General features: G+C 40.9%; 1 protein-coding gene across 2 annotated transcripts in view; it reads right to left on the reverse strand.

Annotated features, from left to right (window-relative positions):
* Nucleotides 1-640: 640 nt before the first annotated feature.
* Nucleotides 641-21,567, reverse strand: part of USP54 (ubiquitin specific peptidase 54) — a 54,324-nt gene continuing 33,397 nt past the window's right edge. Inside the window, exons 12-23 of one of the 2 annotated variants that reach the window (XM_010567750.1) lie at nucleotides 20,993-21,373; nucleotides 19,267-19,501; nucleotides 17,681-17,820; nucleotides 16,389-16,562; nucleotides 13,177-13,296; nucleotides 11,859-12,051; nucleotides 8,157-9,613; nucleotides 5,704-5,822; nucleotides 4,485-4,625; nucleotides 2,786-2,972; nucleotides 1,984-2,061; nucleotides 641-1,896 (exon numbers count right to left, since the gene is read on the reverse strand). In XM_010567750.1, coding sequence (XP_010566052.1) covers nucleotides 1,403-1,896; nucleotides 1,984-2,061; nucleotides 2,786-2,972; nucleotides 4,485-4,625; nucleotides 5,704-5,822; nucleotides 8,157-9,613; nucleotides 11,859-12,051; nucleotides 13,177-13,296; nucleotides 16,389-16,562; nucleotides 17,681-17,820; nucleotides 19,267-19,501; nucleotides 20,993-21,373 — 3,719 coding nt within the window. In that variant the 3' untranslated portion in view covers nucleotides 641-1,402. Of the gene's footprint in view, nucleotides 2,062-2,785; nucleotides 2,973-4,484; nucleotides 4,626-5,703; nucleotides 5,823-8,156; nucleotides 9,614-11,858; nucleotides 12,052-13,176; nucleotides 13,297-16,388; nucleotides 16,563-17,680; nucleotides 17,821-19,266; nucleotides 19,502-20,992; nucleotides 21,374-21,567 lie in introns of both variants that reach the window. The other variant, XM_010567749.1, reaches the window with a different exon arrangement.

Below are 21,567 nucleotides of genomic sequence, written 5' to 3' on the forward strand. Positions count from 1 at the left end.
ATTCCATCAAGCACCGAAGTGCAAAACATGAAATTAAAATGAGGACCCTCACCTAGAGCAGCACTGCGAGAGGGGTTTACCAAGGCATACATTGCACTAGAGGACAGCCTAGACCTTCCACGGGCTGCCTGGGCAAGTATCACCACAGCTCCAGTCCCACTCTGTGGGAGTTTGTAACAGAATCCTCTGCCTTTTTAAACAACTCCTAACCACCACACCTGAAAGCATTTGCAAGAGCAGGAGCGCAGCTCTTACAAAAATGGCACTTCTCACTACACCAATCGTTTCTAAAGACTTTTTTGTATAAGAGTGCTATCTGCATTATGCTACCATCTTGCACGGATTCTGTTGTTTTCCCTCCAACAAAGTCTCAAAATACTTTCCAAACGACATTGTTAATTACTATTCATTAGGAAGGGAAATTTAAGCACAGTAGTTATGAAACACATCAAATCCAGGGACAAAATTAGACATTCCCTCCAATCTAACTAAATATTTATAACATGAACATTGTTAATGAACTATAATAAACAATTTACTCATGTTTGTTAGTGTATAAGAAAATAAATGAGCAGCTTCAGGCCAACTGATGAGTAAAGCCAAATAGCAAAGAAAGCTCATACACACAGGTAAATAGAACTATTTTCATAGATTTATTTGAAAAATACTTACAAAAGCAAGTATGTTTGACACTAAAATAGTTAAACTTATTCTGTGTTTACATTGGTGTAATTAAGCGTGCAGCATTAACAGTCTTTTCTGTTTGAAGCATTGTTAGTTTGCCTTAAGGAAGTGGAGAAAATTCTCATTTACTGATGAACATTGTCTCCCTGCCATTTCCTCAGCAGCAACTACAGCTGTGATCTCTGCCCGCGATCTCAGCACACTGAAAACTGGGTTTGCCTTACTAACTGCCAGCCTGCCAAGTGCAGATTTACTGGAACCTGGAAGGTGGGTCAGTTTTTTTCCCTAGGAAGGAACAGGAGAGCAGAATGAGAGGAAAACAAAAGGATTGGGTTTTTTATGTGAAAAATTTACCAAAGCTATATTTCATGAAAAAGAGTCCTTAAAAGTGTCCTTTGTTAGTGGCCGTCTTCCTTCAAAACATATGCATACTTCTGAACTTACCCATAAACCAATGCCCCTGAAGCTTACCATTCCTATTGCACTTTTTTGCTAGGAGAGGCCAGGACTAGAATACCTAAGATTCCCCATCCAGACAGCAGTTCAGTAGTGTCAGAAAGGAAATACAGTGCAATTAGTTTCCACATACTGTATAGCTACATTTTAAGACAAAACTGGCACAGATACGAGTTTGCTGTCTCCATGTAATCCATGCTCTGGCAACAGCTATAGTCTGTTCACAGAGTGGCTTATTAGGGCACATGGAGTGGATGGGATCTCACCAGCCATTATTTTGCATGGTGCCAGTAGCTGCTGCTGCACGAGCCAGCATATTTCTGTGTGCTTCCGAAGCAGAAGAAAAAGTCCCATCCATCACATGCATTGGCAGCATTCGCCTTCTGCCAGGCTGAGGGGTGTAGCTGTTCTGTCGCCAGTCTTCTTCTGGGGGCATATCAACTCTCCTTGGACCCGGGGCCTTAACACAAGAAGGGGGCACAGGACAACCTTGAGAGGCACCAGGATCCCAAGAAGGCTCACGTGGTATTCTTAAAGTGCTGTAGTCTGTGCTGGCTGGTAGCCTGCAACTGATGGCATAAGATTCATGCATTTGATGTTGTGAAGGCTGCTGGAGAAAGCCTTCCTGTAAACTCTTGCCTGGCTGGCCAGCATGTTTCCCCCAGAGCGTTGTTCGTTTATCTGGTAGCGTGGCTGTTTGCCTGGCAGGGTAGCTTGTGTTCAGCCAACGGCCAGAGACACTTGATGCTCCACCTCCTAAATGTGGATTAACAAGAGGCTTTTGCCCCTGGGAGAGGGTGCCTTTGGGTGCACAAGGGAGACTCCCATAGCTCAGTGCCACACCTGGGTAGCCTTCACCTTGGAAAGCTTCACCCCTGTCAGGCACAACCAAAAGTTTCTGGATGATGTTCTTCTGATCTCCTGGGGGGGGGAGGAAAAAAAAAATGGTTTGCTTAGTTATATTTTTTGTCTCATCCTGTCAGAACTTTCAGCTGTGGCCAACAGGTGACAGAAGAAAAACGAAATCACTAGTACATCCAGTTACTGGTTGACATGCAATTCTGAATAAAAGCTAGCTGTACCCATTCTAGCATTCACTTTCCTCACTGCATTTCCTCCTTATCCTACTCCAGCTGCTGTGACAGACTTCAGATTTCTTTAATAGCCCTTGTGTCATCAAGGAGCCCAACAAGGTATTTCAAGGCTGGTAGATCAAACTGGTTTTGATGGCTGTCACAGGGAAAATAATTCTCATGCAGGAGTTAGTTATTTCTATTGGCACAATTATATGTGTGAGTTGCTGGAATTAGTAGCTTGTGGAAGTATTCTCATACATGACAAGGTGGTGGGTCTTACTGCTACTTTTACGCTAAAGAAAATACCTCAAAAAATGTGAATATGGTTATATATAAAGTTATCATAATGTTTCCATAAAGATTATTCCCTTCTGTTATGTCCACTTAGCACAGGACCACAGAACAACTCAAAAGGGCAGAGAAGAAAAAAAAAGGACATGATTTGTCCCTCCAGATTTCTGGAGGAATTCAGGCAGACGGTGAAACATCATTATGAAAGACAAGATCTGAAAAGTTGTATTTCAGCAGTATTTCTGATCACGAAGGAGGATGAAAAGTCCTGTGATTACCTGACAGCTTACGTGCCTTGCCCACCATGCTGGGCATCAGTACATCCTGGGGTAGGTGCTGCACCTGGTTTAGGTTGTGCTGGGGATCAAAGGGAAACACAGGAGGATCATGGGGGAAAGGAAGGGAAGTGGAGCTGGAAGAACGGTGGCTGGTGTCCACTGGCATTTTCCTCATATTTGGTGCTTCCTTTTATAAAATGAGAAAGGAGAAGAAAAGAACATAAAATGATGAGTAAACACAGAGTTGGGTTGAATCAAGCAAAAATGGTGTTGATCCAAGGAAAGGGATGAGTCACCAGAATAAAAACATGCATCTGTATGTGAAAAAGAAATACACATAAAAGCTGCATCAGTCCAGTAAGGCTCTTACTGCAGTGGTGGGCTGCTTAGGAGGATCATTTCGCTGGAAATAGACTAAGCAGAAAAAGCCAAAACAAACACAAACCACTCATGAAGGTTTGGTTCACAAACTGAATCCACAGAATGATGGCAGGCCAGTCAGCATTGGAACTGCCATGCTACACAAGCCATGAAATAAAGAAGGGTACTGCTGATCCTTTCTTCCTATTTTCTAGCAGTCCTTACTGAAAGCTCCAATTCCAGACTATGAACAGATTTACTTGTTGCAGCTGAAGTATTTACCAGTGCTGTACCATTTCCCTCTATTATGAGGTACCTACCCCAAAGGAGGGATGGCTGAACGGCATGATAACAAACGATCACAGACTTAAGCCCAGTGACTAACTTGAAGAGTGGTGACAGACACCCATCCTATTGTCTGATTCTCTTGTGGGGATAAAAATGTTCAGCAGAGAGGGGGGTCTTGGACAGCTAGAGGTTTTTAATTGCTTCTGCCAGTACCTCCAGGTACATGTTAAAGCCCTCAACTAAAGCACACTGAGGAGCAAATGTTCAGAAGTTGACATATTCTTAGCTTATGGTACACAGCAGACAGATAGAATCAGACCAACCAGTCTAAATAACTGATTTTGCAACTGAGACTCTTCTACACTTATTATGCAGTTGGTTTCAAATCAAAACTTAAGCACAGTTCATAAAAAAATCAGTCCAAGCCTAACCTTCACATTATATCTGGCTATGTTGCTAAACACCAACAATAATCTGTTACTGTTCTCCTCAGTGGCAGTTTTAACTTGCATCTAAAGCTACTTAACAGAGGTAACAAAGGAAAAATCAATCTATTTTTAGTTACTTCCTGTATGTAACTGACTGCATGTTATGTACCAAGTCTTGAATTGTCTCCCCTTTATGCATACTTTTACTCTCTAAAACTTGCTGAATATACACACAAGAGAGCAGAAACTTCCACATGGTTAGTGGTGTCTTTTTAAAATTACAGATGCATTAAAAGCTTTCTTGAAAACTCTCCAAGTCAACTGAAAATAATGCTTATACTGGATGCCTTTGTATACTGGCAAGTAATATTAGCTCATGTGCTTACCAGCTGCAGCAGGTACTACTCTGGAATGACTCCTGAAGAAGATAGCTTTGTTACTTAAATAAAAGCTCATTCTTCTTCCAAAAAGAGAACAAAAACCTCACAAAGACAAGCTTTCATCATCACTTATTATTCAGTTGTCTGCAGTCTTGTTTGTTAACTATGAAATGTGGAGAGAGAAAACAGCAACCATACACACAGATGATGGCTCTTTGGAAAGCTGCACATCGTTCTACTTACAAAACTGTGAGAAGAGACCAAGGTCTCTTCTCTGTTTGAGATGACTGTCCCACTGAGACTGCGAGCAATGCGACGGAAATTCTCTGCACTGTATATTTCTTCGTCTTCTGGTTCCTTGCTATGTTCTCTGGTATATGTGACCTGCAGACAATAACACACTTTCAGAAAAGGCTCTTCCCATAATTATTATACAAAATTGATATTGGAGAGATCAATAGAAATCTAACAGGCTATACTTCAATGAAACTCCATGACCTTTTCTTTTTTGAAATCCTTCACTCAGGTACTACCTTGAATGCTTAAAGCAAATGGGTCCATTTGGATATGGTGATTAAAAATATTATTCCTTATAGTCTTTCTTTCTTTAGCAAATATATACTGATTGATTTGTCTAAGTGAGATTCATTCTTTTGTAAATATCTAAAGCCAGGACAAAAAGTCTCTACTAGGATAAACCTACCTAAAGGACTAACTGCTGCTACAGGCATCACTGCCCCTGTAGAAATAATCATGGCTGCAGCTGACATCCTATGATAAAGTACTACAGTCTTCTCATAACAAAAAAAAAAATAAATCTAGGATTATTTGATGAGTGCTGGAAGCTTGTTAATCTTATGTTAAGGAATAAACATTTCCCTTCCTCTTTCTTTCATGAGTATGGAAGTACTATAGGAAATGTAATTTCCCCTTGGAAATACTTGTATGTTTTCATGTACAGGCACTGATATGTAACTGCCAGTTATTTAAACAGTTTCTCCCCAGAAAAAAAAGCATCTTCTCCCACTCTGAGGTGATCAACTACCAACTGTAGCAAATACCAGATTATCCCCCACTTTCAAAATATGTAGTGACAGAGTAAAAAAAACCCAAACCCAAGGCTGTGCCCCTGCAAGTAGTAACATCAAGAAGCAGTTATCATAAGTTGAGATGCAATGCAGTTCATGTCAATATGTTCAAAGAGACTACATCTTAAAGTTTTCAGGGATATGCTCCTCAAAGTCAGAATTTAGACAATTTGATTGCATGCAAGCTGCATGTAGCACGAGTCGGTCATTTTTTACCTAATTAATCCTGAGCTAAACTGCACTTAAAATTCTAACATTAGTATCAATGACCCCAGTACCTTTTTCATAATATATTCCACTTCTGCCATTGTAAATTCTTTCACTTGCACAGGCCAAGCCCTTACCCATCTAGCGCATCTTAAGTAACATGTCACCTTGGAGACAGAAGAGACAGCGGATCCACGCAGACTGCGCTCGATCTCTGCTGTTGGGGTTTTCGAGAGACCCATGCCAGCTGTAGCGTGCAGCTTGCTCACATTCAGGTTTGCAGAGACTGGGAAAGAAAATGCATAATATGGCACATTTCTGACTATCTTAAGTCTGACTTCAGCAAAACCAGACAGACTATACACACCAAATGAGAAGTCATCGCAGATCCTTTGAACATTAATATATAAGCTAACTCCCAACATTTCAAGGGGAGACAGTCTATCAGGATACTCAAGTCTGCTTTACCCACCCTTTTGCAGGCTTCTGGGAAGCAGTTAGGTGAACTATTTAAGAGTTAAATGATTTAACTGCACTCAAGCACTTGTTTGATACAGAGGTGAGAGAGTTTAGGGAGCCTAAAAGGGCAGAAAATCAGCTACCAAGAGCAAGTTACCTAAAGTTACTTGGGACAGACAAGACTCATCAGCTTTAAGTTCCCCACATATGCACCTGCTTGTTCCCACTCAATGCTACAGTTTGTCAGCCATTTGTTGTGCTGGTTAAATAGTTAAAAGTGTTATATTTAACTAAAATTGCTACAGTTACTTCACTTCAGTGTGATCCCCACCGTCCAGTTATAATCCTAAAATTTCTCATGGAAAAGACAGGCAGACCAATGGCCTAATAAAAATGGTCACAGGAAATTTCTCTATAAAGGAAGAAAGGTGATGTGCTGGTAATGACACATTTTCTGCATTGAGGCGGCATTTGGAGGATCACGTCTTTGCTTAATCTCTGTTGTAAAGTTTCAGTAATGAAACAGGCATTTTCACCATGATTCTGAATGCAAAGGTGTGACAAAACCAGTTGATATGGGGCAGAAAGCTTAAACAGCATTTGCAAATGAATCGGTAATCCAAGTCAAAAGTGAGAAAGAGCTGTCCTAGACCCACTCAGGTGATTTTCATCCAGTTCATCACAGTAGATGCACTGGTTCAAACTTTTTGGTTTTATACAGAATTTGCAGAACTTATGAAGAAACAACTGAAAGTCACAGCAAACCAGAAGTAAAGATCTCAAACGCATTTCTTCACTTTACAAGAATATCTCTATCTCATCTCCCTCATGTATGTAGTCAGAAAATAAGCAAGAAAAGTGTCAGCATAAGAAACAGACTGTTTGATGACAGAACTCTGAAGCTCCAGCTAACACTAAAGCAACCAGGCTTTATCCTATTAGATTTCCAGAAAGGCCTTCCAAAATCAGTAAGCTAAATAGAACACATAAGACCTTCTGATTCAAGCCCATGCAAGAGAATATCTGCAAGGTTGTGAGGTCAGATCTTGCCTAACTCTGAAAGAAAACTAAAAGGATAACAAATGGGAAATGGCCACCTTCAGATGTGTCACCTGGTCTGCCAGTGGACTGCAAGACAAGAGAGTTTCATAGAAAACCTGAACTGTTGAATAAAAACCTGTTCAAGAGTTTACTGCAGTATTCAGTCTGGCCAGGGCCAGGCTTGATTTGTCAGGAACGATGGAGGCTCCACCTCCACAGGTGCAGGGCAGGGGAAAAACTTGCCTTGTGTATGTATTGCAATATATATCGCACATCCCTCTCTCTCTCTCACTTTGGTATCCATGAAGTTTCAAGCTGCTTTATATTTAACTAGAAAATTTGTAGCTCTAATGCTATGACATGGATTATGAAGAAATTTACTTCATTTGTGCTAAGCAGAGAATCAGGGTTGCCCTATCTCAGGCAGGAGATTAGATCAGCTTAAGTGGAACCAGACTGCTGCCATCAGACTCTAACTGAATGTCTCCAGCCAACAGCTGGATATTCTCACCAATGGAATCTGTTCTCTGTCGGCACCAACTAATCCACAATGTCTCAAGGATTTTACTGCAGATCGTGGACCCCCAGTGCTGCTTTCACAAGTAATTTTCCAGGACTTAAAGGAGGTAGTCCTTAGCAAAACACAAGTTCAACTCCCATAGATCTGGAGCACTTTTAAAAGTTATTCCCCTCAACCAGGTACAGACTAAATTCTCAAATACAGTACAATCAGTTAAAATTCACAAAAGTGGAGAACATTAACTTCAGGCATAGAAACAGTTTAATGAATTCCAGAGGTGATGTAGGACTTTCAAACAGCAAAGTTCAGCAGCCTGACCTAAGCAGCTAGCTCCCTGCTTGAAAACAGAATCAATTATTTCTATGTTACTCTTAACAGATGTTGCTCTCCATTTGCCAAGATCAACAGCTACTCTGCAGCCTCCCCAGGCAGTGCTATCACACTGCTTCTCTAACTGTATAGTTAGAATGCTTTCAGAGTTCACAACCTGAATCTTTCTGCACCTGTATGCAAATTCATGCCCATTTATCTAAAACAACCTTCACCTATACTGGAGTACACAAGCAGGTCAACCAAGAAAAACAGCTGCATCATTCTTACCTGATTGGTCAAATGGATACCTAGCACTGTCCTGTCTTCCCAAGAAAGGCCTAGTGGCCTGAGATGCCTGCAGACTAGTCTGATAGAGGGAATCCAGTTCTGAGAGCTCCTGTTCTGTGTCTTGATTCCACTGTGGATGCAGATGTACTGGGATCCTGCTCAAGTCATCTCCAACTGCTCTCTGATCAGAAAGGGGTGGACTCCTCCCAGGTACAGGAAGCCATTCAGTATTCTTATTAGCCTTCTGAGAACTGTAATACCTAGTAACATTATCCACCCAACAGTCCACAGGCATAGAGGCAACCACACTACTAGTAGCTCCATCATCCACCTGTTTCATTCCTCCATCATGACAGTGCCTTTCCAGGTAGGGTGCAGGGTCTGCTATATTCTGTCCACCTCTTCTACACAGCTCTTCACTGTGAGAACAAATATTCTTAGAAGCAACATGTTGGGCACTAAAACCCTCCAAAGAAACTACCCCATCCCTAAGATCCACAGTTGAGTGTAATTTTTCAGATGACTGGTTTTTGTTCTCTTGGTTTTGATGGATTAGCTGTCTGTAATCAGAGGATGAAGGGTTGATGAAAGATTTTTGTGTTAATTTTGGAGACTTCTCATCCTGACACACTGCAGCAATCCAGCCTTTTTCATGATTACCTTTTCTCTGGGAGACTGTATGCATTTTCTGAAACTGCTCTGCCAAGGAGCGAACATGTCCCTTTGTACTAAAAGCCTCAGATTTGCAACCTTCTGCTGTGCCATGTTCATCCTGTGAGGGTAATAAAATCTCATGGCTGTTTGCTCTGGAGTACTTATTTGTTTTCTGCAAAGGATCCAAGGAACACTGCTGTGTAGGGGATGAAGTTGCAGGGGTCATTGCATGGTAGGCCCCTAAATGATCAATGCTGGGCCGCACTGGAGAGCTGGCAAGTTTGGAACAAGGACTGTGCTGGCTGTCCTTTTCAGGAGATGCTGCTTGTGGTGGATGTGGACAGGGAAACAGTGTAGGCAAAGACCCAGAGTTTACTGCGTTAGCCTTGGATTTGTACTGAGATGTGAGAATAGGCATTATGTTATGAACCTCTTCTAACTTGCTGCTACTGCAGCATTCCCTGTAGTCGTTTAGCCCTGTGGCTGTGGTGTCAGCGAATTCCACACTATGGTGGGCATCATTCTCAGTTCTTGCAGACCTCTCTGCCAACCCTTGCCTATAGGGAAAAGAGGGAACTTGGTCATGAAAATCAGCAGAAGCAGACTGGATGTTTGGAGAGATCCTGTTGGATGGATTGCTTTCAGAAGGGGGCAAGGAGGAAGACTCTGGATATAATGATGAGTGCAATTCATGGCAGGAAGCAGGTGGGTGGAAGAAAGAACTGGACCCAAATTCCACTTCTTTGTTGGGTTCCAGTGGTACCTCCTGGCTCAGCAGTACTTGGAGCGGGCCAGTCTGTTCACTAAAACACACAGAAGGGTAAATGATTAGCAGTAGTCATTTCTTACATTTATCCCTAGGGTACAGAACTTGCACTAGGTGACATATACCTCAACACACCTGTCTTTGCTAACCGTATTCTGATGAAGATTTTGCATTAATTCAGCAGATACATACATGTTAGTCCTTTGCTTCTAACCATGATTTCCTACTATAACTCATCTACTGAATCCATTTCATATTTTTAAGAGTATTTTGCTACAGTTAGGCTCTATATAAAGTATTCTTGTACAGCACCCTAGGCACTTTAACCAGCAGACTGAGCATGTGGGTAGGGGTAACTGTAAGAATAGTAAAAATAGCATTATATAAAACAAACCAACTGTTTCCAACATTAACATCTTAAATATTTTTGAAAATACTTTGGACATGTTCATGATCTGAACATGAACTGACAGTATTTCCATGAGGTCCCATCTCTCCAGGCAACTTCATTAAGAATGACTTGACAAATGGAAGGAACAGGTTGAAATTTCTCTCATATCATCTTTATATTCTGATCTTTGAGATATTTATCCAACACATTAAGTAAAATTTGAGTTATAAATATATAACTATTATTTTGTAATAAATAACTTGTATTCTAAGTATACTTCTAAAAAATAATTTGTAGTCTTTTATGCGTCAATGCAAGACAATTATATCCTTGGGTCATATGTGTTCTTGGCATTTTTCTGCATTTAATTAGCATTTTAATATGCAGACAGAAAAACCAGTACCAAGTCCACGTGCCTGTGAGAAAATGACAGGCTACAAACAATTCCAACAGAGAACTTAAGGAAACTGTAGCATCATTGCTTTGTTTCCTCCTTGAGGTGCATAAAATGAAAGTTATCATGAAGACCTAGTTGATATGTGTAGCAGAATGACCTCATCTGAGTAATTGCAAACTTTGCACTGTCTACAATGTTATTTATATGAAAGCAAGAGTACAGAACTCTGGCTATGAATAGATTCTTTTCATTGGCTGCAATATTAACATTTGGTTGGCTATAACTTTTTGCAAAAGTAATGTTCTTTTCACAGAGCAGCAGTGAGCAAGTTCAGCATTAACAAAATTGGTTTAGAAAGTTCCTTTCTTTCATTTTCTTAGAATCTGCCAAAATGCATAATTGGGGCTCTGCATTTCTCTTGTAAAAGAGGATATAATGGACCCCTGATTGACAAAAAGATCAGCCCTCATTACATATAATTCAGCTACTGCAGAAAAAGAAAAGAACATTATGAACTATAGCCTGGCAGGTGTGCGAATTAACTGAGTTTTAGTATATAGCTGTATGTGGCATTTTAAAAAAAGGAAAAGAAAAAGGATTCTCATCTAAGATTTCATCTAAGCTTCTGATAATACAACATGTAAGAAATGGGAGAGGGAAGAAAAGTAACAGTTCAAGAAACAGCCTAGAAATTGGATAGGGAAGATCTAGTGCTAGAAGGGAATGGCATGGGAAGAAAGAAGGATTAAGCTGCATGCTGAAGAGGGTAGGTAAAAAGGATCAGTTACAGCAGAGTTAATTATGCTATAAAGTCAATATGGAAGAAAGAATCATGAAGAGACACTGAAGAGGCTGCTAAGCCAAGCTACAGGATGCTGGGAAGCACAGAAAGAAAATGAAGAATGATACAGCATCAGAGAGAGTAGTCAAGGTGACAGGATCAGGATCTGGATCCAAGAGTTGTACCACTGCACCACTAGAGAAGTGGACTAGAAAGAAAAGATCAGTGTACTCGACACTTTTCAAAGTACAGAGCACTAAAACACACTGGTTGCTGTTCCCAACAAAAAAGCAATTATAGCAAGATTTTTACTGTAGTACACTTCTACTGAGTCCTGAAACTGCTCCTGATGATAAACAGCTGCACATTTCATCCTAACACACACCCCCTTTTTAGCCAGGTTATTGTCTATTGTATTCTGTCCCTTGGTGCATAAAACATCTGTGCTGCCAGTCACTGACTGCTACAATTCTCTGTCACAGATCACATTTTGAACACGTGCACATTGACCTATTCTATAAAGACTGGGGGGTGGGGAGACACAGGACTTGACCATCTTATAATAGGATTTAACCTAAAAAAGAAAGGAATAGGGAGTAACACTGTAGGATTGCGACTATCCAGGGGAATATATAGAGTTTGCTATTTCTTTCCAGATTGCACTGCTCATAGGTGCAGCTCAGATCTGGTTCTAGGTGATATATTTGGACTACCTTGTAGACTGGGCCATGGTGCCACCCTGTGGTGGGTGGCAGGTTGGCGGCGGCAGCGGCTGCGATGGCTGTTGGTGCTGCATGCGATCCTGGAGGCTCCGGGCTTTTCGGATACTGATTTGCAGCTTCTTATCGACTAGGGCTCTGCTGTGAGTGCTAGCGCTGGCATCATGCATGGCAAGTCTTAGTTTAGCTAAAATGCAAAAGAAAACATAGCAGAAAACAAACAGAAAAAAGGAATAAAATTGAAAAATAAAAAAAAAAGAAAAAAGATGCAGCAAGAACATAAAACATGGACCATGCAAAAACTGCCACAAGAGTTCACAAGGATGCTATTGTTTCCATTAATGCGCATTCAGCTTAGCCAGGTGTCCAAACATGTTAATTAAAACTAAACCAAAATAAAGTAAAAAAAGAAAAAAATTATCCATGTTTTAGCCCAACTTCTCATCCCCTTCACACAGGCTCTTCCAAGCCTACCATATTGATGCTTCATTCTGTCATCTACCCTTCTCCTGTATCCTCCATATCTGGGACTCCCTTTATGTGCAGGAATACCCAGCTGGGTATTTGAGATTCAGCATATACCTTGCTGGAATGGACACTAATAGAGCTATCACAACAGCTGTATGCTGCGCCCCTTATTCTGCAGTCCATAAGAGCCAATTTCTAAATGCAAATGCACAGGAGCTACCCACTCTGTCTGCAGCCATTCCATACAGACAGAAGGGAGCATGGGGTGAGACAGCCAGCCAGTCATAATGGAAAAAGACCAAAAATAAAATGAAATCACATAGCACACATTCTCAAAGGTCACAATGCATTTAAGCACTTCAATGTCCTATGCTTTTTTCATCATGAAAGTCAGGTACAGCATAGCTCATTTCTGTTAATCCAGAGGACTCAAGAGTGGGCTACCATTTTCTTCCTATGCTACACCCTCCATGAGAAACAGGGGAGCTTAATGCCCTTTGTAATTTGGCCCAAGGATGGGAAAAAATTGTTAATTGAGGACCAAGTGGCAGAGAGGGTTACCTACTAGGTGCTTCCTGAAACACACCATTTAGCACCAAAAAGGTGCCATAGCGCGGGGGAGAACAAACAATAAAAAAAACAGAGATGAAGACAAATGGGACTAAAATCCTCAAAAGGGAATACTTGTAAAAAGGAAAGGTTCTGTCTCCCTGCACGTTCCTAAAGACCAGCTAGATCCCTGTATTACTACCTGACCACTTAACGTGATTCAACGTTTCAGACTTTTTTCTGTGGTATTAGTAAACTGTCAAAAGCGCAATAGCTCAGGCGGTTAGTTACTTACATATAGCTTCGTTACAGAGAGCCAAAGCTGCAGCACAGTCCCCCTTCTGCTCCTGATTCAGCGACTCTTCAAAGATTAAGTCTGCCTCCTGCATCGACTTCTCAAAGCCATCACTCCTCCCTGCAATGGGCAGCACCCTTCATTTTGGTTTCATTCATTGCAGAACCCTCACCCTCATCCCGTCCGTGATTGCCAAATTCTTCCACATATGGAATCTCGCAGAGGCTGCACATATCCCAGACCGCACCACCTAACCTTCCCGAAGCAGAAGTACAACTTGAGCACCCTGATATGCTTGACATCCACACAGTAAAACAACGTGAACCAGATTTTTTCCCTCAAATTTTGTTTACTTGAGAGAATTGTACTGGCTTCTTATATTATTTTCAACAGTCTAAATCAGTACAAAAGATGGTATAGACGAATCACAGAGTCAGTTCACATGACTTCTGTCAAGTAGGAATTAATCTAAATTTAGAAATAAATCTAAACCAAAATTTATCAGTAAAAGAAATACAGCAGGTCAGGGCTTTCCTTGTATATTAAGTCCCCTGCCAAAAATCATCTGTCTTTCAGATATCCAATTACTTCCATACAAAACGGAAACAAACTGAAACAACTGTCTGGGGAACAAAACTCAGACTTGAGTGTGAGTGTAAATGCCTGCACAAAATACTTCTACAAACATGTGTTTGGTGGACACACTCAACTGCTGAAAGAGACATATGGAATACGAAAATGCAACGGTCTTGCAGCTTTGGGAGGAAAAACACAGGTCTAAGAAGCCGAGAAGAAAGGGACAATTGTCAAGAATTCTTTTTGCAACAATTTAGAAAACAGTCTTGGAGAAGATAAGGATAAATCATCCTTGAACCCAAAAGAGAAAGAAAGATGAAAACGGCATCCTAGCATCAGAACATCCAGTTCTGAGAGTAGGAAATGTCCAAACAATCTGGTGTCACCTATTTGGCATTATGCAAACTATGCACTACAATGTACACATTCAAATGAGGCAGGGGAAAACAGAAAATAAAACTTGACTTTTTGTTTTGTTTAGGGGTGGGATTTTTTAATGGAATGTCTTTGTCATTGTGTTAGAGAACATGAGTATCTTTATCAGCCACCAATAAGTTATGTTTTCTCAATTTGCATAACATATGCTATGGCCTGGCCTGCTCCCCAACACCCTTGTGCACAGATGCAAACACAAACTCTCTTACACCATAACCCCCAAAGAACTCGCACAAAAAGCAAGTACTGCAGAGAGAAGTGAGTTGTTAGAGCAGTGAGTTAATCAAGCAGCACATTCAGTTTCAAAATCAAGGCTACTGAGGCTTGTAATCAAGGCCAGTATACTAAAGTTAGCTTTCTTTGCATGAATTTAGCAGTTTACTTCAGGGGAAAATGAGTCACAAGTGTTCTGGAGTTCTGCATACAAGCAAGCCTTCCAGGCAGTCAAGCAGTCTGTTAATGTTAAGCTATTACATCTCTGACTGGGGTGGGGAAAGACTTAAAAGGAATAAAAAAACCAACCAACCAACCAAACAAAACAACCAACCAACCAACCAAAAACCAAAAAAATTTTCCCAGATCTCAAGTCAATGCTTGTAAACTCCTCAAACATTCTACTGAAGTCTTTTTTGATTAAGCATTATTGTAGTTTACTTTCTTTTTAACAAGGAAAAGCTAAGCAAGAGGGGCAATGTCTTGGAGAATATACTATTTTCTTTCGGACAGGAGAAGCAAAGATGACAACATCCTCGTGCTCAACAATAGATGTTTACTTTCCAATTTTTACATCATTAGCATTTACATTACAAAAGTAAACACTAATACTAATAAAAAAAAGATACCTGTCTACTCTAGTACATCAGAATTTTTCAGCTGGTTACTGGCAGGTCACAGCAGGACTGTAAAGACTAAGTGGCTCACTGATGGTCAGCAAAAATTATAAAAACATTCCCACGGTCAGACATTCTCATAGAGATCATATTTTTCAGCTGCCATTGGCACAGTGACATTCTGGCTGCTGAGCAGTTGGCATGGCTATAGGCTGCAGAGCACTGGCTGTATTGTGCCCAGAACTGGCATTGCCATGGGGTGCCCCTCTCTTTCCTCTCTGTCCTGTAGCAGCAAACCAGCACCTCAACTCTTATCTACAACAGGTTTGAGCAAGCAGCATAGGGATGCCAGGAGGCCTAGCAACACAGGAGGCTACAGAGGGTTTGCCCCAATCATGCATGCATTTGTGGGAGCAGAGCCTAGGTGTTTACTACACCTTCCTTGGCTCTGCTGACCCAACAACGCCCCCCCAATTAAATGCTCTACCAGGCTTCAGGCTTCACTCTCGTCTGGGTCAGGGCACTTCATCCCACCTTCTCTCTGACTCCCCTTATTGGCTGATGGAGATCAGGGCTAAAACAAAAGTACTAAATGTGAATCCTGTCACCAAGTTCCCTTTGCTGCAGCTCCATCTTTCCAATTAAACCTCTTCTGCTGCCATGCCCTGCCAGAAACATGAGGAGTCATGGAAAAGACAATCAAACTTAGTATTTGGCTTTTAAAATGTTTTTTTCAATTCTTTTTCCTTAGAAAATGTAAGCTAAACCACCAAGCTCAGATTTTCAATTAGATCCAGCTTAAGTCTGCCACAGTACTTGTTCCCATGCCTGTGCTGTGGCTGCACAGCTGAGCAGGGAGAAAAGAGTGGAAAGTACAAGGGCAGAACAAACAGAATTGCTTAGGGCAGTGATGCTACCAGAAACAATCAGAAACAAAACAATGGCCTAAATAAACAAGCTATGCTGCAGGTGGACCTGAGGCATCCAAAAGGTACAAACAGCATGCTCATTCCAACATATTGGCTGAAGCCTTATAGCTGAATCCAGACATCAATACTAGTAGTGGTGCATATGGTGCATATGACCATAAAAATGGAAAGCTGCAAATACATTAAAAACACCTCTGCATTACTTTCTTGCCTCATTTAAGAGGGAATTTGGTCAAAATACCAAACACAGTTTTTTCACATCCTACAGGTTTGAAACTGATGGTATTTCACTAACTGAAGGTACAGAATTGTAATGGAGAGAGAGAGACAGACAGACAGAGAGAGACAGACAGAGAGAGACTTACAATAGGAAATTAAGTTCAAAGGTTCAAAAAACTTCAGCACTACAGTCTTGCAAAATATACTGCATTCAAAAAGTTACCCTGATTCTGCAGTTCATCTAGATCCATGAACCTGCTGGGACGGGGATTAAAACCCATTGCTGCCTCCATTTCCTTTTCTCTTTTCCTGCGCAGTTCTTGTTCCCACGCTCTCCTTGCCACCTCCTCTTGCAATTCATCCAGTTCACTCTTTAAAGGGACAAACATCTCCCCACCTAAAAAAAAAAACCCGACCCCAAAAAAACCCAAAAAACCAAAAACAAAAAAAACCCGACCCCAAAAAAACCCAAAAAACCAAACACAAATTTTTGATAGTAAGATCTCTTAAAAGTATCCCTTAAAAGACAAAGAAATATTAATGGAGAATACAATGAACATTAGAAAATAACAGACTGGACTGACTGAGCAAAGACCACAGAATTTCTGACCACAAATTTTACTTTGTTAAATTTTACTTTTAAAGCCCTGCCCAAGCCATTTGGTTTCCAGTTGCCTTCTCTGTGTCAGTGACTGGCCAAAATGCCGCAGTATTGCTTCAAGCTCCCCTGCAGCACAGCACATCCCTAGATTCACTGACCGAAGAAACAGCAAACGGAACAGAAAGAATCGTTGGAAGAGATAACCCTAAGCTGATGCTGAAATCTTGAGGCTTCTTCCTGTGCTTATAATTTGTAAATAATGCTATATCAAATTTGCCAGATCATTAGCTTTAGTAAGTAAAATGGATTCCAACTGAGATGCTTTTCATCAAACTGCATAAGTAGATGAAAACAGGAGGAAAATAAAGCATATCAATATCCTAGTCAACACAGCAGAAATCAGTCAGTAGTCATTCTCACTTCAACTATGACCTGTATTCAAGAAGTGTCTCCCCTCCTCCCTTTCCCTTCCCCAGTCATTCTCTGGAATAAAGTATCATGTATATCCATTCTCATTTCTGATAATTTTGAATTTTGTATAGCATTATGAGCTTGTTTTCAGGACTCGTCAATCCTACTCAGTTATTATGAGTTATGCTTAGGAAGGTATCTTCCACTGATGGCAGAATTCTGAGTTATGGGAAAGAATAGGAAAAATAGCTTTACTTTATCAGTTAAGTCAATACTCAAAAAATGTCAGAGCAACATGATCAAAGAAATATTCCAACAAAGTTTTTTGCAATCCCCTTTGGTAAATCTTCTAAGTTATATCTTGCAAAACTGTGTTATGTTCCTCAATGTTTCTTTTCCCTTTCCTCATAATTTCACTGTGAAGATAAACATCCAGAAAGTAAAGAATGACTCCAATACAATTTACCTTGCAAAACCACTGCTACCAAGGAATTGTATCTTACCATTTCCAATGGAGTGTGGGCTGTTTGCCCAGCTCCCAACTGGTGAAGTAGACTCCACTTCCAAGATGCTGCTGCTGTGAGACTTTGGGATGTTACGCCAGGCAGGAACCAATCCCCCTGCTCGCTTCATATGAATGTCCCTCCAAGAAGAGAGCAATTACAGAATTATAGTTTACCATTCTACTAATCTCTCCAGCAGAAATTATATCTATCTTTTTTTTAATCATCACATAAATATTTACTTGCATTTTAATTTCATTAAAAAAAAATCTACCACAAGAAAATCTTGGGAGAAACAAGGAAGGAGAAAATTAACAAGGGGGAGGACAGTAATTCTATTCTCCTCCATAAGACTATGCAATGCATATTAAACCCGTGGTCTGACAGCTGTTCTCAACAGATTCTTAAAACTGAAAATCTACTACTGCAGCCATAAACAGTCTTGGTTTGTGATTGCCTGAAGCTTCCTAAGCCAAGGAGAGAAACACATTGTGCTAGCTATTTATTTTTGCATATAAATATTGCAAGTGCCTTGCAAGACTTCAATGAACCTCTCTAACTGAAAACGTCAAAAGAGTTCTACACAAGACTATTGATTTCTCATTTTGTACAGGGCTTCTACCAAGCGATGGTTTAACTGAAACAAAAATGTCTATGAGCTGCTCAAAGGACAAGCACCAAGTCTGATATTTTAGTTGAGTTTTTAAATCATAAACTAAGGGTACAACCACTTCAGATGCACCATTTTAGTCAACATTTCTCATTCAACCGAACCCCATTTCTTTTCCTTCTCACTAGCAGTAAGTTAACAATATACTGACAAGAAAAGGAATCAAACACACGCAGATTCCTATTTCTCTTCCATTTCTCCCTTGCCCCGATAAACCTGTATTACAAGCTAGGAGCACTGGTTTGCTTTTTTTTAAAAAAATGTTCTATATCATTATGTAACTACAGAAAAGAAATCAAACTTCAAATCACTCCTGTCGTGGTTTAACCCCAGCCAGCAACTAAGCACCATGCAGCTGCTCACTCATTGCCCCCCATCCAGTGGGATGGGGGAGAAAATCGGGAAAAGAAGTAAAACTCATGGGTTGAGATAAGAATGGTTTAATAGAACAGAAAAGAAGAAACTAATAATGATAACACTAATAAAATGACAACAGTACTAATAAAAGGATTGGAATGCACAAATGATGCGCAGGGCAATTGCTCACCACCTGCCGACCGACACCCAGCTAGTCCCCGAGCGGCGATTCCCTGCCCCCACTTCCCAGTTCCTATACTAAATGGGACATCACATGGTATGGAATACACCGTTGGCCACTTTGGGTCAGGTGCCCTGGCTGTGTCCTGTGCCAACTTCTTGTGCCCCTCCAGCTTTCTCGCTGGCTGGGCATGAGAAGCTGAAAAATCCTTGACTTTAGTCTAAACACTACTTAGCAACAACTAAAAACATCAGTGTTATCAACATTCTTCTCATACTGAACTCCAAACATAGCACTGTACCAGCTACTAGGAAGACAGTTAACTCTATCCCAGCTGAAACCAGGACAACTCCGAAAATGAAGTTTGTTGAAATCTACCTGTGCGTGCTTGAGCTTTCAGACAAGGGCATGTCCAGACTAACTGGGCTGTTGCTGTTGCGTTCACTGCTTTCATAGCCAGACTCCATCCTCTGTATTAGATGAGGATGTTGATCCACCATATGATGCTGGGTGTCCCGGCCTAGCACACCACGCTTGTATCTGACATTTGACTGGCTTGATCTTGTTTCTTGAACAGCATGTTCCTTCACCTCATTCTCAATAAGCTCTTTACCTGTCAAGATAAAAGAGTATAGTTTGGTAGAAGATCCAAGCTTCAACACCAGCAAATCATCTATATATGTATATAAGTTAGCTTCTCAACCATCAGCCAGAAGGACTGCCTTTAATTTGGTGTAAAACTAGCAATATTAAGCAGGAAAAAACCCAATGCTTTTACAGCATTCCTAGTAATATTATGCAATAATCTATTCAACAAATTTATTTTTGAATCTCTCCCCTTTAGTATAATTTACCATATTCCCGCCCAGGTAACAATCCAGTCTGGAAAGAAAATCCCTTCCTCCCCATAACAATTTGTCTAAGATCATTTTACAGTATACCCAGCTGTATTATACTCTGTAATATCTACTTCAGATGCTGCAGTTTTTATGTTGTTTATTTTGCCATTTATGATTTGATGAGGTTTATATAACATTAGTTCATAGAGGAAAGGAAAACTTTTTCTCCTTTTTTTAGTTCTTCCTTATTTTGATTTCAATGTGTCTTCCCACTTTCCTCGTTTGCTCCCCTTGCTTCCTTCCCTGGAGCTGTGTTCTCTTCTCCCTTCACCTTCCCTATACACATTGCTTTATGCTTCCCAATTCTTTTCAACCTTCAGCTCCTTCTAGTTGGTATTATCTGTCCTTCCTTCTCTCCAGGCCCCCAAAGTTCTGCAATAGCATTCTTACTAACCACAACTCTACTGCCAGTCACACAAACCTCTTCCTTCTCATCCACACACTGTCCTTCAAGCACTCCAAGATGGGAGCGCAGCAGCTCCAGTAGCATAACAGTATAAAAACCAGGAACTGGTAAACATCTGCTCTCCACAGTCTTTATAGTTTCAGGACTACCCTCCTCTTGATAGGGAGCAAAGTAACTGTTACATTCATTTGCAGACTGCGGAAAGGGAAGCAGGGGCTGGGGCAGGGGCAACAAAAGATACCTAAAGTTGTTTCACAACAATTTTATTACTTTCAAAAACAGCAAAGCTGAGGACAAAGTCTTTACGTACAAGTTCCATAGCTGCTATGGTGTAAAATGGTCCCAGATAAATCATCACTGGCTGCCAGGCTCTTATCCTCACAACAAGAACTCAGCACTGATACATGAGGTACTCACTGCACCATAGTCTGAACCATCATGCAAAAATACCATGATGAGCCAGAGAAAAAACAACCAGACCAATGCAAAGGGCCATTCAAAGGGATGAACTTTCAGATACTTAGCAGGCTAGCTCTGTGTCCATTTAAGCAGCACAGACAGTAATGTTTCCCTTACTATTTTCCTTACATGTGAAATTTAGCGCATACAAAGCAAACAGAAGTATCATACATGCAACATGAACATCCACACAGAAACTAGCCTTCAAGGACAAGACTCACCACTGACCTAAATGCCACATTCAAAATTTCACTTTCCTACTTTACTTAAGCAAAATTGGATAGTGGAATATAATAAATTCCACACATTCTGAAATAAATCTTTCTCCTCAAATTCTTACCTGCTTCTTCAGAGAAGGGGCTAAGCTGAGTGTAGCCACAATGTTTCCTCTTGTCTTTACTGAAGATGCTGTCTATATTCAGAGACTCTCTTTTGGGTCTCCAGGTTGGCCGGTACCTGCTAGACGAACTGGATTTAGACTCGCTACTGGTACTCTCCACTTCCCAGTCTCGAGAGTGTGCAGAGAGGCTTTCTGAGGGTCGTGTTTCTGCCTGATCCACACTACTCCCTCCACGAGGAGAATTCTGGATGGTTTGTAAAATCTGCTGTGGTCTGCTGTGGATCATATTGCTCACTGTCTCTTTAAATTCCCTCAGCCTGCTGGTGCTGCTGGATGGTTTGGGGGCAGTTCTGGGGGCTTGTTTCTCCTTCAAGGTTTCTCCTGCAGTTTACAGAGACAGCAAAAGCCACAAAAATAACTTCAGATTAAACCAGCAGCTCTACTTGCAGCATCTTCATGTGGACTTTGAAAAGTAAAAGACAAAACACCCCCTTGGTCCCCCACAACAAAATAAAAGGAAAAAAAAAACCAAAACAAAAACCAAAACCAACCCCCCCCAAAACCCCCCAAAACAA

Source organism: Haliaeetus leucocephalus, unplaced genomic scaffold, assembly GCF_000737465.1.
Source record: "Haliaeetus leucocephalus isolate CR32 unplaced genomic scaffold, Haliaeetus_leucocephalus-4.0 Scaffold229, whole genome shotgun sequence".
NCBI classification, from domain to species: Eukaryota; Metazoa; Chordata; class Aves; order Accipitriformes; family Accipitridae; genus Haliaeetus; species Haliaeetus leucocephalus.